This window comes from Callithrix jacchus, chromosome 10 (genome assembly GCF_049354715.1).
Source record: "Callithrix jacchus isolate 240 chromosome 10, calJac240_pri, whole genome shotgun sequence".
NCBI classification, from domain to species: Eukaryota; Metazoa; Chordata; class Mammalia; order Primates; family Cebidae; genus Callithrix; species Callithrix jacchus.
In genome coordinates this window covers 71,200,113-71,227,585 of record NC_133511.1, presented here as the reverse complement: position 1 = coordinate 71,227,585, position 27,473 = coordinate 71,200,113, and the positions used below count along the sequence as shown (strand labels likewise).

The 27,473-nt window shown below is 41.3% G+C and overlaps 1 protein-coding gene and 1 long non-coding RNA gene across 9 annotated transcripts; one reads left to right on the top strand and one right to left on the bottom strand.

Annotated features, from left to right (window-relative positions):
- Positions 1 to 1,355: 1,355 nt before the first annotated feature.
- Positions 1,356 to 17,073, bottom strand: TRIM34 (tripartite motif containing 34). 7 transcript variants are annotated; one of them, XM_035265596.3, is made up of 9 exons: positions 16,991 to 17,073; positions 10,492 to 10,672; positions 9,159 to 9,636; positions 8,432 to 8,527; positions 7,590 to 7,820; positions 4,930 to 4,952; positions 3,296 to 3,396; positions 2,960 to 2,986; positions 1,356 to 2,661 (listed from the first exon to the last, which is right to left on the bottom strand). In XM_035265596.3, exons 3-9 carry the CDS (start codon positions 9,561 to 9,563, stop codon positions 2,096 to 2,098), a joined length of 1,449 nt encoding a protein of 482 aa, XP_035121487.1. In that variant the 5' UTR covers positions 9,564 to 9,636; positions 10,492 to 10,672; positions 16,991 to 17,073; the 3' UTR covers positions 1,356 to 2,095. The 7 variants fall into 7 exon arrangements, with proteins under 7 accessions (XP_035121487.1, XP_035121490.1, XP_054097961.1 ...); XM_035265599.3 differs by having other exon boundaries at positions 1,356 to 1,895; XM_054241986.2 differs by having other exon boundaries at positions 10,492 to 10,629.
- LOC144577991 (uncharacterized) lies at positions 16,854 to 21,389 on the top strand. Of its 2 annotated transcripts, none has more exons than XR_013522894.1 (3): positions 16,854 to 17,044; positions 19,128 to 19,193; positions 20,913 to 21,389. It is a non-coding gene; the product is annotated as an uncharacterized LOC144577991 (long non-coding RNA). The 2 variants fall into 2 exon arrangements; XR_013522893.1 differs by lacking the exon at positions 16,854 to 17,044 and adding an exon at positions 17,142 to 17,454.
- The last annotated feature ends 6,084 nt before the right edge of the window (positions 21,390 to 27,473 follow it).

Below are 27,473 nucleotides of genomic sequence, written 5' to 3'. Positions count from 1 at the left end.
AGTCCTATCATCAAGGCAAAGAACAATGGGAATGTATCTAGAGAATCAACTTACAATGAGTAAAAGTGAAGCTTTTCCCAGACTTTACCTTCATCGAGTCTCCTCTGTCCCCACTCTCTTCTGAAAAAGGAAACGTAGGGCTCTCTTTTTTCCTCCCTAATTGCTGAACTGACCCAGAACGTTAGACTTTCAAAGTACTCTTATTCTATTCACTGGAGCACATATAATTATATAGTTTTTACATCATTATTGTGGTTCTATGAAATTTTCTGCTTCTTCCTGATTGTAAGGTTAATTTTAACTCATTCATTTTACAGAGATTTAAAACTTAGCATTGAATTGTGTAACAATGTTTCATAATTTTTTAGTGATCTATAACAAACCACTTTTTTCACACTTTTTTTTTTTAAAGCGAGTCTTGCTCTTGTCCAGAATCGAGTGCAGTGGCACAATCTCGGCTCACTGCAGCTTCCACCTCCTGGGTTCAAGCGATTCTCATGTCTCAGCCTCCCGAATAGCTGGGATTACAGGGGCACGCCACCACTTCCAGCTAATTTTGTATTTTAAGTAGAGATGGCGTTTTGTCATTTTGGCCAGGCTGGTCTTGAACCTCTGACCTCATGTAATCTGCCATCTTGGACTCCCAAAGTGCTGGGATTACCTCCATGAGCCATGGCACCTGGCCTATCACACTTTTTTATTATTGTACTAAGTTAAAATTTTTTTGACAAAATTTTTATTCCAACATTAGCAGGAGCAGGAACATCACTGGCAAGAGTGGGAACAACAGAGAGAGGGGAGAAAGTGCCACACTCTTAAATAACCAGATCTCCCATGAACTCATAGCAAGAATGTATTCATTACCATGGGGATGGTACTAGGCCATCCATGAGGCCCCCATGATTCAACAACCTCCCACCAGGCCCCACCTCCAACATTGGGGATTACATTTCAACATGAGATTTGAGCAGAACCAAAATCCCAACCATATTGAGGATTATAGTTAATATTGTATTGTATATTGGGAATTTGCTAAGAAAGTAGATTTTATATGAACTTATCACCTGCTCCCCCCAACGCACGGTAACTATATGATATAACGGATGTATTGATTTACTTGGCTGTAGTAATCACTTTACCATGTAAATATATATCAAAACATCATAACATATATCTTAAATATGTACAATAAAAATAAGAAAAAAAGCCCTATTCTCAGTATAAAAAGTTCTACAAAACAAAATTAGACTTGGAGTGGTCTTGACAGTGGAGTCTGGAAACCTGAAAAATGAGACCTCAATAAAATCAACTACTATTCCTCTGTAGGGCACAAAACGATTGCACAGGACATTACCACAGCTTACACTTTTTAATCACGAGAGCAAATATTTATGTTCCAGACACTACATTGGTGCATTACATTTAGAGACATCTAGTTTTACACAATGATCTTAATAGTTAGATTCAGTCTTTTTTTTTCTTTTTTTATCCAGCCCAAAATGTCAGGTGCAGGCTTAAATCACAATTTGTATTTCAGGTAACAAAATGAGAAAGTATTCAACATGATTAGAAATTAAGAGACGGGGTTTGAGCTCAAATACTCTGGACATAAAATCTTCTCTCTGAATACACATATTGATTAGATTTTTCTCTCCTTGATTCCTTGATGTACCTGGGGTATCCTGAGCAACACACTGACATACTCTGCAAGAACCTTTAGTTGATGTTGGTGGTGGTCATGGGGTGGTTCCTATGAACCACCTAGGTAGCATGGATGGTGGCTAACAGGCTCTGGGCCTCTTCACATCAGTGATAAAGCAAAACACAGAGAAATGAGAAGGCGAGGATGTTATATCAATACTGCTGTGCCTTGAAGAGGGACTAGGTAACTTTCTCTGAAAATATGAAAAAGAGTCAATGAATAAATAAGCATCTCTTATAACTCAAGCCAAATATACTGTACATCTCAATGATGAATGAAAGTTCTAAAGAAAGGAAGGGGGACCACAAGGTAGCAATGGTCTGAATGTTGCAGATGAGTCAGATGCAGGAGATGAGTCAAGACAAAGGGTTGTAGGTGAAGAAATGAGAAAATTCAAGAGCTTGGTGGGCACAGAGTCATGGGAGCTGGACAGTTCCAAGGATTGAAATATGGATAAACAGGCTGAGAAAAGCAGCATTTAGAGAACTTGTAAATGAGGGAGCCATGGCTTGTGACATTGAAAAATGAGACAATGCCTGCTTCATAGTCTAGGAAAACCCCAACACGGCAGGGAGGCACAGCCATGGAGAGAGTCAAAACCTCAGAATCAGAGGATGAAGACTGCTCAAAGGCCCTGTACTTACGTTTATTCTGTAACCCTACAACCCAGTAGCCAAATAGAGGTCTATATTTGGAGTAAACATTTTGATGATTTGCACATCTTCTAATGACATACTTTCTATTGCGGGAATGTGTTCTACAATATACCCCCAGGATCCAGGCAGTTTTCTTGGACACGTCCACTTCCCAGTAATGTTTCCCTGAGGAGAAACATTGGGATCCCAAGATACCAAAATTATAACACTGAAAAGGCCAAATTGGCACAGATGTCACTTCTCTCTGATCTTCTGAAAGGACAAGATTCAGATTTAGGTTGACTGGATTCATTGTGACATCCACTGCAAGAAAAAAAATGTATATATATGTATATGAATATAATCATCTATGTGATATATATGATTAGGTGACAGATATGGAGTAAGTTTACCTTATGAAGGAACTTGGGAAGTGACTGAAAAATGTGCATTAATGAATTATGGGAGGAGTAAAACACTGGAGAAATGTATTATGCAAATGTTTTGGGAGGTGCTGAGAACGAATGAGGCTAAGATTAGAGGATATCATTGAAACCACAAACCACAAACCTCTGAAAGGTAACTGGAACACAGTTATTTAAAGACTGAAACTTTTTCTTACCCCAGTAGCATCGGACAGCTGTCAGTTCTGAAATAATAAAAGATTCAGTGATGCTAATTAGAAACAAAGGAGTAAACACTGATACCTACCTATTGTTTAGAGTAGGGACAGGGGAAGGGAATACCGTGAAGCTTTGAGCTAGTGATTTAAAAGATAAACCAGAGACTTAGCCATTTTCTTTTACATATAAACACATCCTCTTTATCACAGAATATTCCTTATTCTCTGACCTCCTTCCTCACTTCTGTCCTCAATTTTAAGTCATCCCACCTAGACAGTTTATTACCTGACACCACAACAATCCCACATTCACAGTCTTTATCTGCTTCTCCTCACCTCTAAACATTTGCAGCATCCTACTCAGATCTGGAGCACGGAATACAGTCTTCAGTTTCTGGGAAAGAGTTTTTGGCTTTCTCAGCCTCCAGATCTCACTCCTAGGGATGACAAAAATTTTTTGATCCCCACATCTCTCATCCTGTGTCCATCACTCCCACACCACTGGTTTCATCTCCTTCACATCACTGATGCAGTTGAACCCTCCTTCCTGAGTCTGAGGAGGAGAGAAGAAAGAGCCTGACCCTGGAGCTAGAAGAAACGTGTTCGTGCCTACTTTCCCTCTTATCCTCTGTGTGACCTGGAGAAGGTCTTCATTTCTTGAAAGCAGTTTCTTCCTTAAAAATGAAATAATTAAACCCTCCTTTGATATCTAATGGAAACAGTACAAAATTGGATGAAATAATGCATAGGAAAAGACTTTGCTATCATGAGAAACGGTATGTGATATGTGGAAAACTCACTGCATCTCAGTGGATCTTCTGGGAAGGGCTGGAGATGTGGGTTTCTGGGCAAATCAAGCTGCAGATCCTGACTGTGATACGGGGTTCTGCAGGGAAAGCCTGTGAGCCTATGCCCTAGTTCAAAGCCTGAACTCCAGTGGTATGGCCACATCTGAGATTTCAGATTCTCTAAAACACAGAAACACTTGGCAAAGCAGAAGTTATGACTACCTAACTAAAGACGCTTAGAATTTTATGTGTTTGGAAGAAACTTGATGTTTCCAAGTGGTTTGGCAACTTTAGACACAAGGACTACATTTTTCCATGGGAGCTTCTAAAGTGTGTGAACAGGCAGAGATCAATTATTGTCACCAGAGTCAAAGTCACCATCCTGAAGCTCAAGTCTGCTTTTGGAAATCTAAAGAAAACCTTGTGGGCTGGGCGCAGTGGCTCAAGCCTGTAATCCCAGCACTTTGGGAGGCCGTGGCAGGTGGATCATGAGGTCAAGAGATCAAGACCATCCTGGTCAACATGGTGAAACCCCGTCTCTACTAAAAAAATACAAAAAATTATCTGGGCGTGGTGGCATGTGCCTGTAATCCCAGCTACTCAGGAGGCTGAGACAGGAGAATTGCCTGAACCCAGGAGGCGGAGGTTGCGGTGAGCCAAGATCACACCATTGCACTCCAGCCTGGGCAACAAGAGTGAAACTCCATCTCAAAAAAAAAAAAAAAAGAAAGAAAGAAAACCTTGCATAATGATCTGGTACCATTTTTTCCTGAATATGCAAAGTAAATATAAAGGAGCTATCTCCATGCCCTATTTTAGGATTTGACAAGGTGCTGTATGTGATATAACAAACATATATAAAACAAAAAATCCAGGGCTGGATACAGGACAGAGGGTAAATGAAACGAGTCAAGTCACAGGAGTCTGATAGTAAAAGCTCTCATCCTTAATATCCTTTCTGGCTCTAGCTCTGAACTTCAACCACTGAAATTACTACTATAGGATTGAATCCATTCTTAATAGTTATGGAAAACTCAAATCTTCATCTGGGACCAGCAATTTAAGACAATACTACATCCAAATTTTACTACTCTGGGAGATTTTTTTATTCTGATTGACTAACTAATAGTTACAACACTTCTTTGTAACTCACAAGCACCACTTTTGACCATCCATACTCACCATTTCATGATTCCACTCACGTCCTAGAAAGAAAAGAGAAAACATGGGTCAAAGTTATAAAGACTAGCGTAAGACTAATGAAAGAAAGAAGAACAATAGAAAAATGGAAAAATCAGAAGTGAGTTATGTGAAAATGTCAACAAAATTGGTAAACATTTAGCTAGACATACCAAGAAAAAGAAATCAGGAATGGAAGATGAGATATTACCATTGACCTCACAGAAATTAAAAGGACTATAAAAATGATAAACAAATTAGGTAATCTAAATGAAATAAACAAATTCCTAGAAATATAGAAACTATCAATACTGATTAAAAAACACAGAAAATATGAATAGGCCTAAAACATGTTAAGAGATTAAGTTGGAAATCAAAGACTTCCTATGGAGTTACCCAGATGGCTTCACTGGTGAATTCTGCTAAAGGTTTAGAAAGAAGTAATATCAAAACTTCATAAACTATTGCAAAATTATAGAAGAGCAGGAAACACTTCCTAATTCATTACAGGAGACTTATCCTACCCTGATAAAATAACCTTGATAAAAGAACTGAAGACATCACAAGAAAAGAAAAACATAGGCCACTATCTCTTATGAATATAAATACAAAATTCTCCAACAAAAATATGAGAAAATTAAATCCAGCAATCCAGCAAAAAGATTATAACTAATGCCCAAGTAGAACATACCCCAGAAATGCAAGGTTGGTTCAACATTAAAAAAAATCCATTTGCCATCTAGATGTGAAATGTTAATCCTACAGCATTTATAATTTTTGATATTCCAATATTTTTTAAAATTCCAAGTGACCAGATAGCAACTAAGACTCACTTAAATAGGACAAATGCCTGGACAAATGACATAAACACAGTGTTCTTTTGTGAAGGTGGCGATTCAAAGGGTTGTGAAGAGCTTATGGAAGAACTATAAAAAAGGGCCTATGGAACATTTTTGTTTTTGTTTTTACTAAAATGTAGCTCAAATACCATAAAATTTGCATTTTACAGTGCATAATTTAACAGGTTTTTTTTTTTGAGATGGAGTTTTGCTCTTGTTACCCAGGCTGGAGTGCAATGGCATGATCTTGGCTCACCGCAACCTCCGCCTCCTGGGTTCAGGCAATTCTCCTGCCTTAGCCTCCTGAGTAGCTGGGATTACAGGCACGTGCCACATGCCCAGCTAATTTTTTGTATTTTTAGTAGAGACGGGGTTTCACCATGTTGACCAGGATGGTCTCGATTTCTTGACCTTGTGATCCACCAGCTTCGGCCTCCCAAAGTGCTGGGATTACAGGCATGAGCCACCGCGCCCGGCCTAACAGGTTTTAATATAGTCACAATATTGTGCAACCATCATTGCATAGAAAATCTAGATCATTTTCATCACTACAAATAGAAATTGTGCACTAATTAGCAACTACTTCCTATTTATTCTTCCCCAGAGCCCTGACAACCACTAATCTAATTTCTGTATTATGGATTTGCTATGTATAACTTTCATATAAATGTAATCATGCAAAAAGAACTTTGTGTCTGCATTCTTTCAATTATCATAATGTTTTCAAGGTGCATCCATGTCAGCAAGTATTACTACTTGATTATTTTTCACAGCTAAACAACATTACATTGTTTGAATATAACACATTTTCCTTATCCATTCCTTAGTTAAGGAGATTTAAGTTGTTTTTATTTTTGAACAATACTGCTGTGAACTTTCATATATAAGTTTATGCACAGATATATGTATTCAGTTCTTCTAGGTATATATGTAGGAATGGATGGCTAGGCCACGGTGAGAACTGCCTTTAAGTTTCTGAGCAACTGCCAAGCAGTTTTTCTAAGTAGCTTTACTATTTTACATCCCTACTAGCAATTCAAGAAGGTTTCGATTTCTTCACATCTTCCCCAGTACTTGGTATTGTCCATCTTTTTTGATTGTGGCCATCCTAATGAGTGCAAAATATGTTTAGGAACCTCTGTTCCAGAGTAATCTTAAATTTAAACAAAAAGAAGAAGACAAGAGGAAAAATGTAGAAAAGAAATCTGGGATATAAGCACCAGAGACAAAGGAAACAATTCAACAAATGAAAACCAGTTACTCCCCTGCTTCATTCCAAGACGTGAAAATGAAATATTTAGAAATTTATCAAAGAAAGGGAAACATGGTCTGTCTGGATATTTGTCCATCTCTCTCGCCAAAAGGCTCAATATCCCATCACTTCATGTTTAAAAAGAATTAACAGGGAACATCTGCAATAACAAATAAGTATATTTTAAACTTAAATAGAACACATTTCTTAAATGTGTTTGCTCTTAAACCTGAAAATGCATCATGTGTTTACCTGTGACTAATCTGAGTAAAGAGAAGACTGAGAAAACCTGACACTAGAGCACATTTAACAGGGGCCTAGTGACTATAACTAGATATTATGAATCCTCTCTGCAAGGTCAGGTGTATTCCCTTACTTCATAAATAACAGTGCGACATTGCCCTAGAATGCCTATATTCATTTACATCCATGACATCTAGAATGGATGATAAACGGGCACTGCAAGGCCAAAGAAACCCCTTAGTGTCACCACCAGAATGAGAACCCCAGGACACAGAAGGAAAGGTAACAAACTGTGTTTCCAGAATCTCAGACTGAGCAATCCTTCTTACCTGCAGCAGCTCCACTGTTGACCACTGACTCCGACACTCCACGTCTGAGATGAGCTCTCTCACCAACTGCTTCTGCTGAACTAGATCATCTTCAGCCTGTGCCAAGTTATCCAGCTCCTTCTTTTCCTCTTCTTCCAATCTTTGCAGCTCTCTCTGCTCCTCACTATTTAGGATTCTTCTAAGCTGATCAAATTCTGTTTGTATCCTTTGTCTCTCAGTTTGTACCTGATACTGCAAGGATGGACAAGGAGAGATGTAATAAGTTTGTCAGGCTGAGAACCTATTGTGTCAGGGATTAGGAGCCAGTAGGGAGTTCAAACCAGCAAGGTAGTGAAAGGAAGCAACAGTATTTGGGGGAAGCTATTTTTTCCTACTATTTTTTTTCAGTACCTACCAAAGCAATGACCTCAAACTGTCTTATCTAGGCCAAGAGATAAAATGTAAAACATAGTAAGTCTTAACTTCTATACAGGTTTCCTGGATATTCATGACTGCCTTCCTTACCATACTCCTAATTTGAATCTTGAGGAAAACCTTAGTCCTTAATCTAGTGGTTTCCACCAGAAGTAGCAGAGTGTCATCGGAAAAGAGTAATGGAACACAGTATTTGCTAGCCTTTCTCATCATAGAGTCTATCTTTGTGCTCAGTACTAGGTATGTGTGTGTAATTGTAACATGTCCACTGTCCAGCCTTCATCCCCAGCAGGGACAGGACAGAGAAGAGAACTAATCAAATGGCTGCAGGACTCATGCAATGTCAAGGAACAAAAATAATGAGGCCCCCTTGGATTAAGGTCCTGTCAAGATTCCTGTCTCAGAAATCCTTCAGAATCTCCTCTTGCCTTCCAGGAAGTTTTCTTTTCTCTGATGTCAGCTTCTAGCTTCTCAGCTTCCTCCTCCTCCTTCCTCAGCCTCTTGAGGATTGCATGGAGTTTCTCCTACGAGAAAGGAATCACACCAGAGTCAAGCTATAAGCTTTCTCCGTATCTGGATAGAGAACAAAGAGGAAAGAAATCAAGTTGATGCGAGAAAAGAGCAATTTACCGTAACTGTAAAGCTGGTGATTAGAATCTATGACACGGGGAAAAATTTGAAGAGATGAATGTATTGTTTATTCATTGGTGATGAAAATCACTACCCCTTCAGGAGGAGTAGCCTGATTCTCTCTTTCCTGAGAGTAAGTATTTATCCTGCCAAAGGAAAGTCCTTTCCTCTTATCAATGTTCTTTCCTCATTCAATCCACAATGTTCCTCAGAAATTATCCTGCTTAGAGAAGCAAGAAAGCTAACTTTGGGAAAGAATTTAGCACTCATATAATGAAAAAGGAAAAGACAAAAATCTCTCACCCTTGGCTAAGAGACTGTACTCTAGGATCATCTGGTATGTAAATGAAAGGAAAACCAGAAATGTACCCCAGGCATTGGAAGCTGAGCACAGGGTGAAAGATGTGCATGGAGAAGACCACAGGACTCAGGACTATGGTACCACGAGGGGTAAAGAAGGATGGAAAGGTGAGACTTCCACCAGCTACCGTCTTCTGCCCCATGTCCCTCCATCTAGGGCCCTACCTGACATTCCTTGACTACTTCCTCCATGAGGAATGTGTGGTGACCACGGTGTTCCTGAGACCGTTCACAAAGCCAGCAAATGACCTTCCTATCCTCCTTACAGAAGAGTAGAAGTTTCTCTCCATGACAATCACAGAGATCTGTCTTCTTCCCATTGTCTTGACTCAACTTGACCTCCCTGAGTCTCTCCACTATGTTGATCAGATGCTGATTAGCCTGTAGATTTTCAAATGAGTAGCTGATACCACACACAGGACAGCTAGTCACTGCCTCCTTGTTGTTCACAGTGATGCAGGCTTGGCAGAGGCTGTGGCCACAGCCTAGACTCAAGGGTTCTGTCAAAAGTTTCAGGCAGATGGGACAGGTCACCTCCTCTTGCAGGTTAAGCAAGATTTTTGAAGCCATTGCACTGCTTCCCTGGCGTCTTCTGGTTCTAACTCCTGAGGTTCTCTCTTCTTGCTTGAAGACCCCTGGATGGCTGAGAAGATTGAAAGGGGATGGTATAAGAATGGTACAAATAAAAAGCATTATAAGTGCACACACATCAAAGACTGGCCAAGACTGCAATACCGAAAAACAAAAAAGATGAGGAAGAGAAACCAAAAATGTCTGAAGGTGGTCTGGGCAAGCTGTTAACGCCTCAAGGCTTTTGCACCTGTTCGTTGCTAGAATTATCCTGTTGCTATTTGCATGACTTCCATTTACACTTTTTTTTCAACTTTTCCTGACAAGTCCCTTTATCAGAAGGGTCTGCTAAGACAAACAACTATAGCACCACCACAAACTCATTATTCGGTGTACATTTGTATCTTTTATTATCACCGTCTATCTTTAAATGTCTACCTCTTCTTTCTAAAATATAATCCACACATAAATTTGGTACTTTTGTTTTTTTTTTTACTGCTATAGCTCCAGTGTTTAGAACACAGTGAAGTACAATGTTTGATAAAAATATTAAAAACTTTCCCATCTCCCCATAGATGACTAAAACCTTCTTATCAGTGTTTCTTTTTCTTTTCTTTTCTTTTTTTTTTTTTTGCCAATCAATGTGAGCTTGTAAGGTTTCTCAGGTTAGCCTTGAACTCATGACCTCACCTTCGCAAGCACCACGACATCCGGCAGGAGCCACTTTGGATCCCAGTGTTTCTTTTTCTTTTATTCCATTATTTGAAAATTCCTCAATAGCTGGACTGTGGAGTCCCAGATGTGGTTTCCAGTGAAGAAGTGCTCACCTCCTAACACACCTACCCACACAGAGTCCTCCCATATGCTCACACACTTCCCAGAGATACCCACAGAAAGAGCAATGACTGCAATATGGAGATTTACTTACCAGTTCAATTTATAAATGACTTTGGCCTATTTGTTCCTCCTCCAAAAATCCTTGAGCAATAAGAGTACTCCAGAGGCAGGGTGTTCTGGCTCACGTCTGTAATCCCAGCACTTTGGAAGGCCAAGATGGGTGGATCACCTGAGGTCAGGATTTTGAGACCAGCCTAGCCAACATGGTGAAACTAAAAATACAATATTAGCCGGGTGATGTGGAGTGTGCCTATAATCCCAGCTACTCGGGAGGCAGAGACAGGAGAATTGCTTGAACCCGGGAGCCAGAGGCTGCAGTGAGCTGAGATCACGCCACTGTACTCCAGCCTGGGTGAAACAGAGCAAGACTCCATCTCAAAAAAGAAAAAGTAAGAGTACTTCCTTTCTTCAGATGAATAAATAAAATCAAAGGACTTACAAAGATCATTCAATTTTATAGGTAGAATTGGATTGAACATAATAATCTCAGGGTTCTCTTTCAGGGGTCTCCATGCTACTCCACTTATTTAAACAAAGAAAATCAGAGGTAAAGCCTGAAAAAAGTAGATTGAGATCCAGTGTTAAGAGTGTAGAAATAGAGGAAACCAGGTAAGTTGGGAATTTCTGGGGGGTCTTGTGTTTGTAGATGGTGTGATTGATTTTATCTTGGCCTGAAAGCATGTTATAATAGGAACTCAAAGGTGTGTATTTGTTGGGGGAGGGCATGTAACCAGCTGAGTTACACATAGATTACAGATTCATACCAATGTCAGATCACTGAGGAATAGAAATACAAATGAGATGGCTGTTGGTCATGGGAGAGATATCCCAACATATAAGGGGAGACCACATTTTGGAGCAATGAGGTCCTGTCTGTGTTAAATCCACATCCACTAATTGAACGCCAATTATTCATTTGTTTATTTAGGAAATTCTCACTGAAGACACATTATCTTCAGTGATTAAAATCCAGGAAATGGATTAAAATCCAAAGTTGAGTATGAACAGATGGTATTACCAGAATGAAGTAAATAATCACCTAAAGAAGACAGAAGCTAATCATATAATCATTCATAAAGTGTAAAATGGTAGGTGTAAAAAAACACCATCATATAGAGGTATATGTTTTTGGAAAATCAAATAATTTGCCAAATACAGGACTATCCAAGATATCTTGCTTGGATAAATAAGAGTTTAAATGAAAGCTGAATTATGAGAAAGGAATACAAAATGAGAAAGAAAAAAATATTTTAGGTAGAAAGAATCATGTAAGTAAATGCCCCATTCAAGGACAAACCATCATACCATCTTCAAAAGTTTTTGAATGTGTGGCTGGTATGCAAATAGCCCTAAACCCTTGGCATCACATGGACCTGGAGGAACCTGGATATGTGACACTTCCTAAATGAAGTGAAAGCGCCAGTCTCTTTCCAATGAATAGGAGGTGAGGGCAGGGATGGGAGGATGCAGGATGAGTTAACAGAGAAAAGCAGATGAGGGTGAGATATAGAGTGAGGTAGAGGAAATAAGACTGGAAGCCAGACTAGACATGAGGGGAAAAAAAGGTTATTAGGCTTAAGTCCTTTCTTTCTATAAAAAAGGCATAGCCATCACCTTCCCCTGGTATATTATATTATATTAATTATATTAATTTGTTCTGTTTTGGTAAGCATAGACCCCAGCTTCCACAAGATGGTTGAGAATCCTGTACCAAACATTCTCTGTAGGGCCCTGGAAGCCACACTCATGGTCTTTACAAGGGAACCAGTCTGTTGATGTAAGGTTTACCTAAGCTATGCCAGTTTCACACAAATCCACTTGGTCTTGTACTGCCATAAGAATCCTCACTGAGAGCTTACCTGAAGCGGCCCTGCCTGCCTGCATGCTGTGTCTCCTGTCCTGTATTCCCCCTGCGGAGTTAAATTGCATGAGTCCAAATAGCAAAACAAACCTACAATTATTGCTTGTAGTCAGTCAGCGGGTAATACCACAGAGTGGTGGCATGGTGATACAATGCCAATTCTCAGAACCTAAAGTTGGTTTAGACAAGAAACCGTGAGGCAAAAGGAAAACGGGTAGATGTCAGTAGATAGTAACATTTTGATACTTGCTCTAGTAGACCGAATTATACCCTCCACAAAAATAAGTTCGCTTATGTGAATGTGACCTTATTTGTAAATTACATCCTTGCAGATGTTATCAAGTTAAGATGAGGTCATACTGGATAAAGACAGGCCCAAAATTTAATGATCTGTATTCTTTTTTTTTTTTTTTTTGAGACGGAGTTTCACTCTTGTTACCCAGGCTGGAGTGCAATGGCGCGATCTTGGCTCACCGCAACCTCTGCCTCCCGGGTTCAGGCAATTCTCCTGCCTCAGCCTCCCGAGTAGCTGGGATTACAGGCACGCGCCACCATGCCCAGCTAATTTTTTGTATTTTTAGTAGGGATGGGGTTTCACCATGTTGACCAGGATGGTCTCGATCTCTTGACCTCGTGATCCACCCGCCTCGCCCTCCCACAGTGCTGGAATTACAGGCTTGAGCCACCACGCCCGGCCGATCTGTATTCTTATAAGAAGAGGAGAGGACATAAAGACAAGCAGGAAAGAAAGCCATGTAACAATAGAGGCAGAGATGGGAGCAGCACAGATATAAGCCAAAGAATGCCAGAGTTGGCTAGAAACCACCAGACGCCAGGTGTGAGGAATTGAACTGATTCTCACATAGATTCTTCTGAAAAAATCAAGTTTGTGATATCTTGGTTTTGGACTTCTGGACTCCTGAGATGTGATAAAAATCCCTATTGTTGGCTGACCGTGGTGGCTCATGCCTATCATCTCAGCACTTTGGGAGGCCGAGGCAGGTGGATCATGAGGTCAAGAGATCGAGACCATCTTGGTCAACATGGTGAAACCCCGTCTCTACTAAAAATACAAAAACTTAGCTGGGCATGGTGGCACTTGCCTGTAATCCCAGCTACTCGGGAGGCTGAGGCAGGAGAATTGCCTGAACCCAGGAGGCAGAGGTTGCGGTGAGCCGAGACCGCGCCATTGCACTCCAGCCTGGGTAACAAAAGCGAAACTCCGTCTCAAAAAAAAAAAAAAAAAAAAAAAAAATCCCTATTGTTTTAAGTCATCTAGTTGGTGATAATTGGTCACAACAGTGCTAGGAAACGAATACAATTGAAAAGGTTTGAAAGTGAAAGAAAGATCTGTGAAGTGTGACAATCCAGGAATCTTCCCCACACTTGGCAAAAGGGTGGGGCACGATGAAAGCTCTATGGAGATAAATCTAGGCCTTGAGACCTGTCTACTCCTCTAACAATCTACCAAAAGACCTTAAATAGGAAAAAAGGCTGAAAGTTAGCTGGCGAGTGTAATCCAGCCAACAGCATAGATACTAAAAGTCACACAAAAGCGATATGGTGGTAGCCCCTGGCTACAATGACCATGAGTCAGACCAGGCTCTGATGACTAGCAAGACCAGGAGTTTACATGATATAATATTCACCCTTGTTTATGGCTAAAACTTATGAGCCAACCACAGACATGGGGTTTTTTTATCTTTTATTCCAATACGTATCCAATCAATAGTGAGAAATAGCAGGGGCCTCCAGGAGAGGAAGTAGTAGAACATGCATCTGCCATGGGCTGGGACTTCATGTTCATGGTGAGGCTGCATGTTGATGCCAAAGCTGCTGCCACCACAGTGGCAAAACAATGAGAAAAGTGCAGAGCAGCCAGGGTCCCGCATGTGAGAAATGACTCCATCACTTCTCAGTGGGGCCCAAGTCCAGCAGCTGTCGTCAGGGAGGTAGAGAAGGGAACATGAGGGCTCTCAGCCTAACAGAACTCCCAGGTTGCCTGGTTACCACAGCTGCCAGATGACTGCACCCTTCATTTGAGTCTTCTCCTAAAATCTGGATTCCTAACACCTGGATATGATAATGCAAACTCTAAGTCTCTCTGCAGATTAGATAGTAAAATTAGAGTGTCTCTAAGAGTGACTTTTAGGGGAGGATGTCTTTTCAAGTTTCTAGACAATCTCCTAGACAATTCTTCTGGTTCCTTAGTCAGAAACTGCCAACAAGGAAAGTAAGCCTGTGTTGACATTCAGAGGCCGGGAGAACTCAGAAACATCGCAACATCTCCTCCTCAGTCCTCTGTGCACAGAGTTCTTGCTTCAGCTATTCCTTAGAGTCCAGGGCTCAATCTATACCACAATAATGACTCTCTCCCCAAGAGCTGACGCGTTCTGGTCAATAGATTTCCAAAAAGTTATTTTTTAACGCAGAATCATTTTTATTAATCAACTCGTAATCTTGTCTTTTTCTGTTACTTCATGCGAATATGCTGAGTTGTTTTCAAATTAGTTCCAACCACCTCAACTCTCACCACTCCAATAGAAATCACCTGAATTCAGGAAATTGTTCTCCCACTAGTCTTGCTGATCCTATCATTGCCCTTCTTCTTCTTCTTTTTTTTTTTTTTTTTGAGATGGAGTGTCACTCTTGTTACCCAGGTTGGAGTGTAGTGGCACGATCTCGGCTCACTTCGGATTCAAGTGATTTTCTGCCTCAGCCTCCCAAGTAGCTGGGATTACAGATACATGCCATCATGCCCAGCTAAGTTTTGTATTTTTAGTAGAGACAGGATTTCACCATGTTGGCCAGGCTGGTCTTAAAGTCCTGACTTCTGGTGATCCACCCGCTTCAGCCTCCCAAAGTGCTGGGATTATAGGCATGAGCTACTGCACCCAGCCATCATTGCTCTTCTCTCTCCATTCTCATCTCTGTTCTGTAGACAGGGTGATCACCTTAAAGCAGATGTCAATCATGTCACTCTTCTATTCAAACCCATGCCATCCAGAGTGAGGCCAGACTTCATAATGGTCCAGTTAGGTCCACATCACACAGCCCTTCCCACTGCCTCAATCCTCAGAGCTCATCTTCTATTCCTCTCTCTGCACACTCCAATCTCAATCTTCCATATCCACACTGCTCTCCGTTTAAGCCCAGGGAAAAACCACTAAAGCCTTAATTTCCTCACATTCTTAAGATTCTATTCAAATGTAGTCTTCTTACAATGAAATCTATTTAAAACTTTCATAAAAACTATTTACAGCTGCAAGGACTTTACGAGGTCTTTACAGAGTCCTTACCCTAATTTAACTTCTTAAAGATATTACTCCATAGTATTAGTCATTTTCCTGTGTACACTATCATTTAGTGATATGGTCTATGATTGCTTTCTAATTAAAATGTAGACCTCCATGTATATTTCACATTTATTTATTGAATGTTGAATGGATGCTAATTGCACATTTTCACACCAGCAGCCTGCTTTGTAATCAATTTTATCCCATATGTTTGGGCCTTGTGCCTGACTAGATGCATCTGGGAGACAGTCAGTATGTAGGCAGACATGGATTCTACCCAGGAGTAAGGCAGAGACAAAGAAAGGCAGTTACAGTGAACTCTGAAGGGCGAGAGCGGAGGCCAGAATGGCATGTGTCAGAATATCTGTAACATACCAATCAAGGTACAAATTGCTCACAAGCGAGCTTAAGATAGGACATACTCTATGTCAAATTCTTAACAAGAAGATTAAATCTGTGGGTGCCTTCTGAGCCCACAATAAACAACTTCTGTTAAGTAGTTCTGAGCAAAGAAAAACAATAAGAAATTGAGGTTAGAAATCAATGCACAGGTGTGTCTAAGAGGAAGAATGATGAGGAACAAGATCTAAGACAGGTGAAGACGCTGGTGGCATGTGGGTTACTGAAGTAAAAGTAAACAGGTATGTTCAGGGACGTGCAAGGAGAGCCCTGAGACCAGCTGCAGAGTGACACAGGGCAAGGGGGAACAGAGTGGTGTGCAGCAGTCAGATCACTCAAGCTGCTGCTCTCTGGCAGGCCGAGGATGAAGGATATGTGAGGATGGCTACCGAAAGCGCCTTAATGGTTGCCAGGAGGGCAGTGAAAGAACTCGCTTCAATATTTCCCCTGGTCATGCCCCCCTCTGGTTCCATCCTATGTAAAGCCGCATACTAGGAGCTCAGGCCTGCACAGGCTTGGAAAACAGACCTCCTCTCACCACCTTCTGAGAAGAGAGAAGGGGTGGAAAAGAAGAGATCTTCTGTTCATCTCTTTTTGTTTTCGTTTCTGTTTTGTTGTTGGTCTCTTTAAGACAGAGAAAGAAGAGAGAGAGAGAATTCAGTTTCCTTTGCAAGGTAGAAAATCAAGACTATGGAATAGGAAGGAATGGAAACAGATTCAGCCTGGAGAAAAAAAAGAAGTCAGGCCAGAAAACAAAGGAGGCCTGCGGCCTCTTTAACACTCCCTTTAAGGCTGTCCCTCCCCGGACTGTAGGCTGCGGTCAGAGAGCAGATCAGTGCACTCAAAGCAGGAAGCTGCAAGCTAGCCTTTGCTCCCAACACTGCAGGGTCCACAAATCAAATTCCCCCAACTTCATTCACAACTTTTCTCCTGGAGTCTTATACCCTCTACCCCCCACAAACCTCCCCACACACCTTCAGGCCAACGGAAATCTCGGGTCCTGGCTGAAGAGGTGAAGAAAAGCCAGGGTAGGTGTGGTCGGGATTCATTCAACAACAAATGAGGTTCGTGAGAAGTCCCTCCCTCTTGAGCAGGAACTGGCTGAGAAACGAAAGTGAAATTTTTAGGGCTGTCAGGAAGAGGGAAGGGCAAGGAGCGTCCAGGTGAAATGGGCTGCGTAGTCCTGTAGAACCTGTGGACAGAAAATCATGCTCTCTTAATCCAGTGGTTCTCAAGGGCAGAACGGAGGCTCTGCACTAGAGGGCACATTTGGCAATGTCTGAAGAGATATCTGGTTGTTATAACTGTAACTGGCTCTGCCGTTGTAGGGTTCACAGATGGCCCTGAGGAGGGCCTTTTCTGTGCCCAGCATGGACTCTGGGCTCCGGTTCTTGGCTTCCCTTGCTCGAAGAATCGAGCAGAGAGCCTTACCCCCAGGGTGAGTGTTCCTTCCAGCTCCAGACAAGCATTGGCAGACGGAGAGAGTGAGCAGCAATGCGGTTTATTGAGCACGCAAAAGTAAAAGCTTCCACAGCATGGAAGGGTGGAAGGGGACCCGAGACAGTTGCCGTGGTTGGAAAGGGCTGCCTGGGCTTACATCCCCAAGTAATTCTGAGTTGCGGAGTGATTGCATCCTAGTTCTGAGTGGGGAGAAGGCTTGTGACCATGAGTCACCCAATTTTCTCTTTTTGGAAGTTGTTTCCTAGTGTCTGTTGAACTTGCAAGCAGTATCGGAATGTGGTTGAACAGCTAACTGGTATTTTGGACCCAGCCTCCTGATATGGTTGAAGTACCCGTGTTGACCTTCTCCCACGCTAGGGTTTCCAAAAAGTTCCCCGAGGGGGATGCTACTGGCATCTTAATGGGTATAGTTCAAAGAAGCTGCTAAGCATTCTGCAATGTGCAGGACATCTCCCACAACAAAGAATTATCCATTCCAAAACATCAACAGTGCTGTGTTTGAAAAGCCCTGTTTTAACCCTTTCTGCCTCCCAGGTCAGCTAAAGTACCCAAATCCTCTTCTCCTACCACTTTCATGGTTGCATATGGTTCCTCGAACCAGTTTACCAACTTGACTCATCCTTCAACGATCCACTTGCCTGCCACCTACTAAACTACCACGTCACCCCCTAGGAGATGGAGGGTGGGTGGCAGAGAGGTGGATGGCAGTGAGAAAAGTTGGCTACAAAGGACTTGGGGAGTTTTGGGGAGTGTTGGAAATGTTCTAAATCTCCATTGTGCGGTAGCTACACAGGTGTAAAACATTTTCAAAACTAATCAAACTGTGCACTGTAAATGGGTGCATATTATTGCACGTGACATGCATATGATTAACATTATTTAAAAATGAAAAGTCTTCCAGGTAAGTTATATGTGAATCTGAAGCTGAGAACCACTAGTTGTAAGTATTAAATCAGGAGTTCGGGCCCCGGACAGAAAGGGCTGCTTTGAAACTGAGGTAACCTTGAAATCAAAGCTAATGAGGAGGAACCTTGAACAAGAAACCTTGCCACTCTTTTGGTCACAGGATGGCCCCACATTTGTGCCTTCACAAACAGCATGCTCTGTTTTCATGAGGAATATAAGTTGATAGATTCATTTTCTGTGCTGCATGCATCGAAACAATCCTAGTCTTCTACGTCCTGTAGAGCACGATGCATATCAAAAGATGCCAGCTTTGGAAACTGCCTGAGAAGGTACAATTTTCCCTTTTGGCCTCTCCGTCTGACTCATGCATGGCAATCAAGGACAATTCCCAGGCGGGACAATTGTAAACTTGTTGGAAGTTTAACAGCTTTTCCATAGAAAGTATTCACATCCAATACCTATGGAATATGCTTTGACTACTTTTAAGGGAGTCAATTATTGTTAGGTTGGTGCAAAAGTCATCATGGCCTTTGCCATTAAACTCCTATAATGGTGAGAACTGCGATTACTTTTGTCCAACCTAACACTTCCAGATTTCTCTTCCTTATTTCAATATTGGTAACTAATACATTTAGATAGTGTGAAAGGGAAAAAAATCTTGGGACCCAAAAATTACTAAACCAAAAAAAAAAAAAGGCAGGTTGGGAATTGTTTAGGGCAAGCCTGCCTCCTATTCTCTTCCAGAAAAAGACAGCTACTAAGATCAGCTACACACTTCCAGACAGAACTCAAAGTCATCCCTCTGCTCAGGTGAGACAAATGAATATCTGGTTACTTACTTTGCTGTGTTATTTAATGCAACCTGTTTGTCTTTTATCTATCTATGACCTGGAAGTCCCCTCCCTGCGTCAGTTGTCCTGCCTTTGTGGACTGAACCAATGTACATTTACTTATATTGACTGATGTCTCATGTCTCTCTGAAATGTATGAAGCCAAGCTGTGCCCTCACCACCTTGGGCAGATATTGTCAGAACCTCCCGAGGCTGTGTCATGGGTGCGTCCTTAACCTTAGCAAAATGAATTTCCTAAATTGATTGAGAATTTTCTCAGATACTCTTTCATTTACAATAGTAAAGCATTAGACAGATTCGTTAAGCATGAGTTGAGTTGTGTAGATTACCTTAGTCCATCAGTTCTGTGTGCATAACATTCAATTTTTCATGATTTGTTTTCCTCACTTTTTTTCCTTTTTAAAAACTCATTTCTCTGAGTTCAATGGAAATGCAACTATGTCATGTCTTTAATCTCTTTTTGTTATTTTCTTAACAACTGTCTAGTGTGATCCTCAAAAATCTGAGACAGAGCTCAGATAATTTAGAAAGTTTATTTTGCCAAGGTTGAAGACATGTGCCCCCATCAGAGATCCTGATGACATGTACCTGAGGTGGTCAGAGCACAGCTTGGTTTTACACATTTTTGAGAGACATGAGACATCAATCAATATATGTGAGCTGTACATCGATTTTGTCTGAAATGGTGGGACAACTCAAGCAGGGAGGGGGTTTTCAGTTCACAGGTTGGTGAGAGACAACCTGCTGCATTCTTTTGAGTTTCTGATTAGCCTTTCCAAAGAAGTCAGTGAGATATGCATTTGTATCAATGAGCAGAGGGATAACTGAATAGAATGGAAGGCAGGTTTGCCCTAAGCAGTTCCCAGCTTGACTTTTCTCTTTAGCCTAGTGATTTCCAAGCTCCAAGATTGTTTTTTTCACACAACCAACATATATTAATGGTAGAAAAATCACCACTTTTGGAAAATCTTAGGCGTTCTTCTGGTGCCTCACTCTCAGCTAAGCTGTGCCCCTGGGTGGCAGAAAGGACTCGGACAGAAAAATGAGCAAGTTTAGTGCATTCAAGAATATGTAAATATTTCCACGGGAGTGTAGAGCTCTGTGTAAACAGAGAAGGGGGTAACAAAGGTGGGGAAGGGTCATATCCTCAAGGCTTGTTTACACAGGCAGAGAGAGCCACCTGGGAAATTATTTAGGGACCCCAGTGCAGGAGTAAAGTACCTGTCTTCTCAGACCCCTCTGGCTTTACTCACACAGCTCTTCCAGGCCCCTAAGCCCTCCCTGAGCAAGGCGCAGCTGGGCTGTCCTCTCTGCCAACCTCTACCTGCAGAACTCATTCAGACGACTGGGGCACCACAAGCATCAGTACTTGAAAAGCATCAATATGTGGAAAATAATTTTGCATATCTTCTAATGTTTTTCTTGTGAAATGTTTCTGCCTTTTGGTGAACGTTAGACATTTTTATTTTTCAAATAATTATTTTATACAGATTCTAAAGCTTATTATCATAGAACTGTGTACTTTAAAAAATATTTTAATTACCAATAATGAACCAATTTTAATTTGCAATTTTATTGTTTGGTTATGCTACCTTTTGCCTTGCAAAAGGATATGTGTAAAATGTTTGCTTACTTTGTCTATTAAAATTTATTTAATGTCTTCTATTCATTATTATAGCCTCTCAAAGAGCAAGTCTCTCCTGTATGAGAAGACAGAACAACTTGGAGACAGAAAAGGCTGGGATAACTTCCCCAATCTGAAATCCTGCAGTTGCCTCCACCTGTGAAACTAGCTGGTGGTAGTCTGAGAATGAATGGCTCAGAGGAGAAGGGCAGGCTCAGGGCAGAGGAAATGCTGGTAGGGCTAATAGTGCAACAGAGCTTGGACTTTCAGACCTCAGCCCTATAGATGTAGCTCCAGCTCATCAACCAATGAAGATCTTTTGAATCATTGGTACTCAGCAGTGCAGAGCAGCACATTTATGGAATGAGAAAAAAAAAACTAAAGCCTCTGAGAACACCTGAGGGCCACAGATGCCAACTGTGAAATGTCACCTGTTAACTTTAGCCTTCCTACAATCCATTATAAACAATAAAAATGTACTCATATTCCATATTGAATATTGAAATTCTAAAACTACATGAGTTTGTTAAAGATGACCACTTGAAATAATGGCCTGTTTAGCAGAAATATCAAATTTTTCTCTCTGCTCTAAGATGTTTCCCTTGCATAACTTGAAGACAGTAGGAGCATTGTTATTAAGTCTCCTGTATTCTCAAGAATAACCGAAAACACATTTAGGGGTTAAGAATATCTGAAAACATTTAGGTTTAAAGACATATGAGGTCTCAGTGGCCAAACAGCCCTGAGGAGAAAAACAGTTCTCTTCATCTCAGGGAGAGCAGATGAGAGCCACTTGAACTGGAAGGGGCCTAGCTTAGGAGAGGCGCTATGGAGGGGGGAAGGTGCTGATATTAAAAACAAAACAGCAGTAAAAACAGACCTAGGGTTGGAGACAGGATCAAGAGATTATCTAGCACTGCCTTCAGGCAAATGGAAGATCCCTGGCATCTCACACAAAAGAGAACAGGCTCTGTGTCTATTCCAATAGGAATTTCAGATTCCCAGGGTTGTGAAAGTTCTGGTAACCCTCTGGTGATGTCTCCAGATACAGCTTCCTGCACATTGTCCATGGAGCATCCTGCAGGTTAAGGGCTCCTCGTGCCCTGACATTCTCCGGAGCCGACCCAAAATTTCCACTGTGGATGCCCCACTCCTAATTATGACTCAGCAGTCCTAATGCCCCAGAAATACTAGATGGAATGACTGCCACAAGTGCCTTCAGAGATGATGGGAAGGGGAAAGATCTAAAACTGGTTCCTGGGTGGTGAGAACCCATACTTAGTACTCACTGTGTTACCGGTAGAGAGTGGCCATTTTCTTGGCATCTTGATCATGAACTGAACAAAATCTACAAACAGGTCGGGAGCAGTGGCTCACAGTACCTGTAATCCCAGCACTTTGAGAGGCCAAAGCAGGTGGATCACCTGAGGTCAGGAGTTCGAGACCAGCTGGCCAACATTGAGAAACCCCATCTGTACTAAAAATACAAAAATTAGCCAGGTGTGGTGGCATGTGCCTGTAGTCTTAGCTATTCAGGAAGCTAAGGCAAGAGAATCCTTGAACCTGGAGGGCGGAGGTTGTAATAAGCCAAGATCATGCCATTGTATTCCATCAACCGGCAGAGTGAGACTAGGTCTCAAAAAAAAAGGAGCAACAAAAGCAGAGATTTATCAAAAATGAAAGAACACTCTACAGCATGATAGCAGGCCCTGTGGAAGGGCTTAAGAGTTTCTGTTACAGATTTTCTGGGGTTTCAGTATTCCCTAGAGGCTTCTCATTGGTTACTTGGTGTATACCCTATGTAAATGAAGAGGATGAACTAAAGTTACAAAGTCATTTACTCATAAATGACTATGTAATGACTATGCACCCTATGTAAATGGAGGGGATGTTACTCAGCGTGTGGCTTTGGTAAATAGGATATTCCCTGTCATTGAGGAAATGTTTCATTTGATTTAGTCCTAGAAAGTCCTTTGATTTCCTACCTCCAGGTCCTATTCTCCTGCCTCAACCGGACTTCTAATTTTGTTTTTTTTAATTGCATTTTAGGTTTTGGGGTACATGTGAAGAACATGCAAGATAGTTGCATAGGTACATACTTGGCAGTGCAATTTGCAGCCTTCCTCCCCTTTACCTATATCTGGCATTTCTCCCCATGCTATCTCTCCCCCCCACCCCCTGCTGTCCCTCCCCCATTCCTCCCAACAGACCCCAGTGTGTAGTGCTCCCCTCCCTGTGTCCATGTGTTCTCATTGTTCATCACCCACCTATGAGTGAGAACATGCGGTATTTCATTTTCTGTTCTTGTGTCAGTTTGCTGAGAATGATGTTCTCCAGGTTCATCCATGTCCCTACAAAGGACACGAACTCATCATTTTTGATGGCTGCATAATATTCCATGGTGTATCTGTGTCACATTTTCCCTGTCCAGTCTATCATTGATGGGCATGTGGGTTGCTTCCAGGTCTTTGCTATTGTAAACTGTGCTGCAATGAACATTCATGTGCATGTGTCCTTATAGTAGAGCGATTTATAATCCTTTGGATATATTCCCAGTAATGGGATTGCTGGGTCAAATGAAATGTCTATTTCTAGGTCCTTGAGGAATCGCCACACTGTCTTCCACAATGGTTGAACTAATTTACACTCCCACCAGCAGTGTAAAAGTGTTCCTATTTCTCCACATCCTCTCCAGCATCTGTTGTCTCCAGATTTTTTAATGATTGCCATTCTAACTGGTACGAGATGGTATCTCAATGTAGTTTTGATTTACATTTCTCTGATAACCAGTGATAATGAGCATTTTTTCATGTTTGTTGGCCTCATGTATGTCTTCTTTTGTAAAGTGTCTGTTCATATCCTTCACCTACTTTTGAATGGGCTTGTTTGGTTTTTCCTTGTAAATCTGTTTTAGTTCTTTGTAAATTCTGGATATCAGCCCTTTGTCAGATGGGTAAACTGCAAAAATTTTTTCCCATTCTGTTGGTTGCCGATTCACTCTAATGACTGTTTCTTTTGAATCCATATCCTTTCCTTCTCTAGTCTTTTCCTGAAAACAGAAAATTTGGAAGCATCTTGAAGGCTTCAAAGTTTTGTCAGCAGGGGGCGCCATTTCTGAAGCCCGAAGGCTCAGCTACAAAGATAATGATCTAAACCGACCTAAGCATGCAGATTTTGTGTTTGCTATTTCAAGTCCTTGTTTCTTTGTCACCAGATTTCTATCTTGAACGTGGGGGCTGGGGATTCTGTAAATGAGAGGCGTACATATCCCAAAAGAATTATCTGTAATTTAACAGAGTGCAGCAGCTTCAGAGCCTCGGGCATTGCAACAAAGTGGTGACTGGGATGCAGGGGTCAAAGGAAAACGGATAGAAATGGATTTCCTCCACTTGGCTTGGATGAGTGCTGGAGATAGGGGTGTGTGTCTACACATAGGGAAACTGCCTGTATCTAACTTGGAATTCCTTCCCCCGCCAAAGGTCACCGAGATACGGGGACTAAAAATACTCTAGTAAAGCTGGGAGCAGAGTAGAAACTGCTTTACCAGTTCAGAAGCAGAGAAAAGATAGTTGGCAACAAAAACGCCAAAAGACACAGGTACTCCACCACATGCCGCATGAACACTGCATAGCAGCTTTTGCCCTGATATCTCACTGTAGGAGCAGAACAGGCTTTACTTCATTCCTGAGGACTATCAGAGACTTTTACTTCAATGGAAGAGGCTATTCTGGAGGAAGAAAACGCTGACAAACACCATTGCCGAGGAAGCCCATGACAGTATTTCTGACCCTCCCACTGTAAGGCATAATGTGCACCAGCAGTCTGAATAATAGAGACTTAGCTGGGCAAACAGAGAAAGTGGTTTCCAAAGAACGGGAATTACTACAGAAGTGGAAAAGAATACCAGGAACCTCCAGCTTTAGTTCCAATATGTAAAGAGCCTGAGAGTCATTATTCCAATCCTCACAAGAAAAAAAAAAAAAAAAAAAAGCTTGGCCAGGTGCGTTGGTTCATGCCTATAATCCCAGCACTTTGGGAGGCCAACATGATGAAACCCCGTCTCTACTAAAAAGACAAAAAATTAGCTGGGCACTGTGGTCCCAGCTACTTGGGAGGTTGAGACAGGAGAATCACTTGAACCTGGGAGGCGAAGGTTGCAGTGAGCTGAGATTGCACCACTGCACTCCAGCCTGGGTGACAGAGCAAGGTTCCATCTCAAAAAGAAAAGAAGAAAAGGAAAGTAACAGCTGAACCCATTAAAAATCAATGATGTTCTTAAGTCTCAACAGATAATTAAAGTCAGGGAAAAAATTGCCACCCCGAAATCTAGAGACAAGTAAATACAGAGAATAACAGCCTAAATCTACTTACCTGAAGTAGAAGTTGCATGAATCAGGCTGATGCAGTGGCTCACCCCTGTAATGCCAGTACTTTGGGAGGCCGAGGCAGGTGGATCACTCGAGGTCAGGAGTTCGAGACCAGCCTGCCCAACATGGTGAACCCTGTCTTTGTATTTTTGTACAAAAATTAGCCTGTCATGGTGGTGGGTGTCTGTAATCCCAGCTACTTGGGAGGCTGAGACAGGAGGATCCCTTGAACCCAAGAGACAGTGGCTGTAGTAAGCCAAGATCGCACCCCTGTACTCTAGCCTGGGCGACAGAGTGAGAGACTCAGTCACAAAAAATAAAAATAAAAAATTTTTTTTAAAAAAGTTGTTGCATGAGACACCTACTAGTAGGAACACTTAAACAGTAGTTCTGACAAATTGCCAGAGGCTGAGTATGGACTAGTTTGAGAGAGAGAAACTCCTAGCACCATAGACTTAGGGAAACCCCATCCCACCCCACTTTCTTGGAATTTACCTCCAAAAACCAAATCGAGTTCCCATAGTAGAAAGCAAAGGAAAAGATCCTTTGGTTTTCTGGCAGAGAGAGTGTGTTTAAGAACCATTCTGAAATAGTTAAGAGCATCCCCCATAACAAAGGCCTACTCTCCATTGGAAAAGATTTGAAAGCAGAATGCTTTCTTGAAGTAAGGACAAAGAACGGAAGATTCTTTCACTTCTGGTAACAGAATGAAGGAGGTATATTCTTGTACGGTCATGTGGTTATCACTGAAACTGTTTTGGGGACATCAAAATGTCAATAATGGCAATCTGTTGGCCTTAATGGTATAATGCCTGAGAGACAGGGACAGCTATTCCATACCCAGAGTAGATGTCAACTTTCGTTAGTAAGTACAGGCAGAGGCTCTTTTTAGGTAACAGGAGTACAAAGTCCACTTGCTACACAAAGTTGGTCTTTGTTCCCAAGGAGCTCATATGACTTAGGCTACCCTCATGTCACCATTTGTACACAATACATTCTTAATTTTCAGTGATTCACACATTCTTAATTTTCTCCAGGGTTACTGTGAATTTTTACCCAATGACATAAAGCTGGCTCATGTGAGTAATTTAAATTGGCTGGCCTTATCACACTACATTGATGTTTCCCAAATAAGTCATGGTTTAAGCTTTGTCTCTGTTTCTCTCCCAAATCTACTCTTAATGAGATTTGTGCCCTCCTTCTGTCTTATAATTGTACAAAGCTTCAAACAGAATTTCCTCTTATAGTCCAATCTTTTCTCCCCCAAAGTATACTACATTTGATGTTATCTATAATCAATCAAGGCTCAAGAATCAAAATAATTATGTACTTGTGTCACTGTTTTATAATAGACTAGTCAATATGCAATGTGCATAGTTTATCATCTGGGCTGATTTTCTCACTTCTTTTGCCTTGTATATCCATTGATTCCTGACTGTGGTGTTAAAATTTGATAAGAAATGATTTTGTTTTTCAACATAAGCTTTCAACTTAAAGGTTCATCATTAGCATGGTCAACATAAGCTAGACTCCAACTTTAATATTACTGTTAGAAACAAATGCCTATTCCTCACTGCCAAAAAGAAGAACCAGCACTCAGACAAAATAACTTTTCTTAGCAAGGCAATTTTACTTTCTGCAGAAACGGTGCTTCTCAGAAGTCTGATTGTCATGAGAGCACATTGAACAAGACGAAAAGCAAAAGTTTTGATTCCTGATGCATTGGGTCCTTACTGCTGTGTCCTATCTCCATTGGCTGGAGCTGAACAGCACAATCTAGACCGATCTTGATTGGTTAAAAACTTAAAACTTTCCTAAATAGGTTAACATGTGATGGAGAACAAAGAAAGGAAGAAGGTTGTTTATGAGAAACTAAGAGAATAATAACATTCACAAATAAGGAAGAGGGATAGGCTGTAAGCTGGGAAATGCCTGAGCATGTTCAGATGTCTCAGCAGGCTATAGGCCAGAACAAATAACTTGGTTAAAGTACAAGGACATAGAATATTCTTATTCCATTACTAGATTTAATAGCTACATGGGGCTTAACAAGGAGTTGTTAGCAAAAAGCAAGGAAACTTGAAGGAAATTTGTTGTTGTTGTTTTTTAAAGAAGCTATTATTTCTAACAGTTATTATTTATTCTTTAACAAAAGGGAAATTTTGAAGAGGAACTTTTTACTTTTCACTTTAACGTATATCATTTATGGGCAATACAATTATAGGAGTATTCATTCCTTCATCAGGCC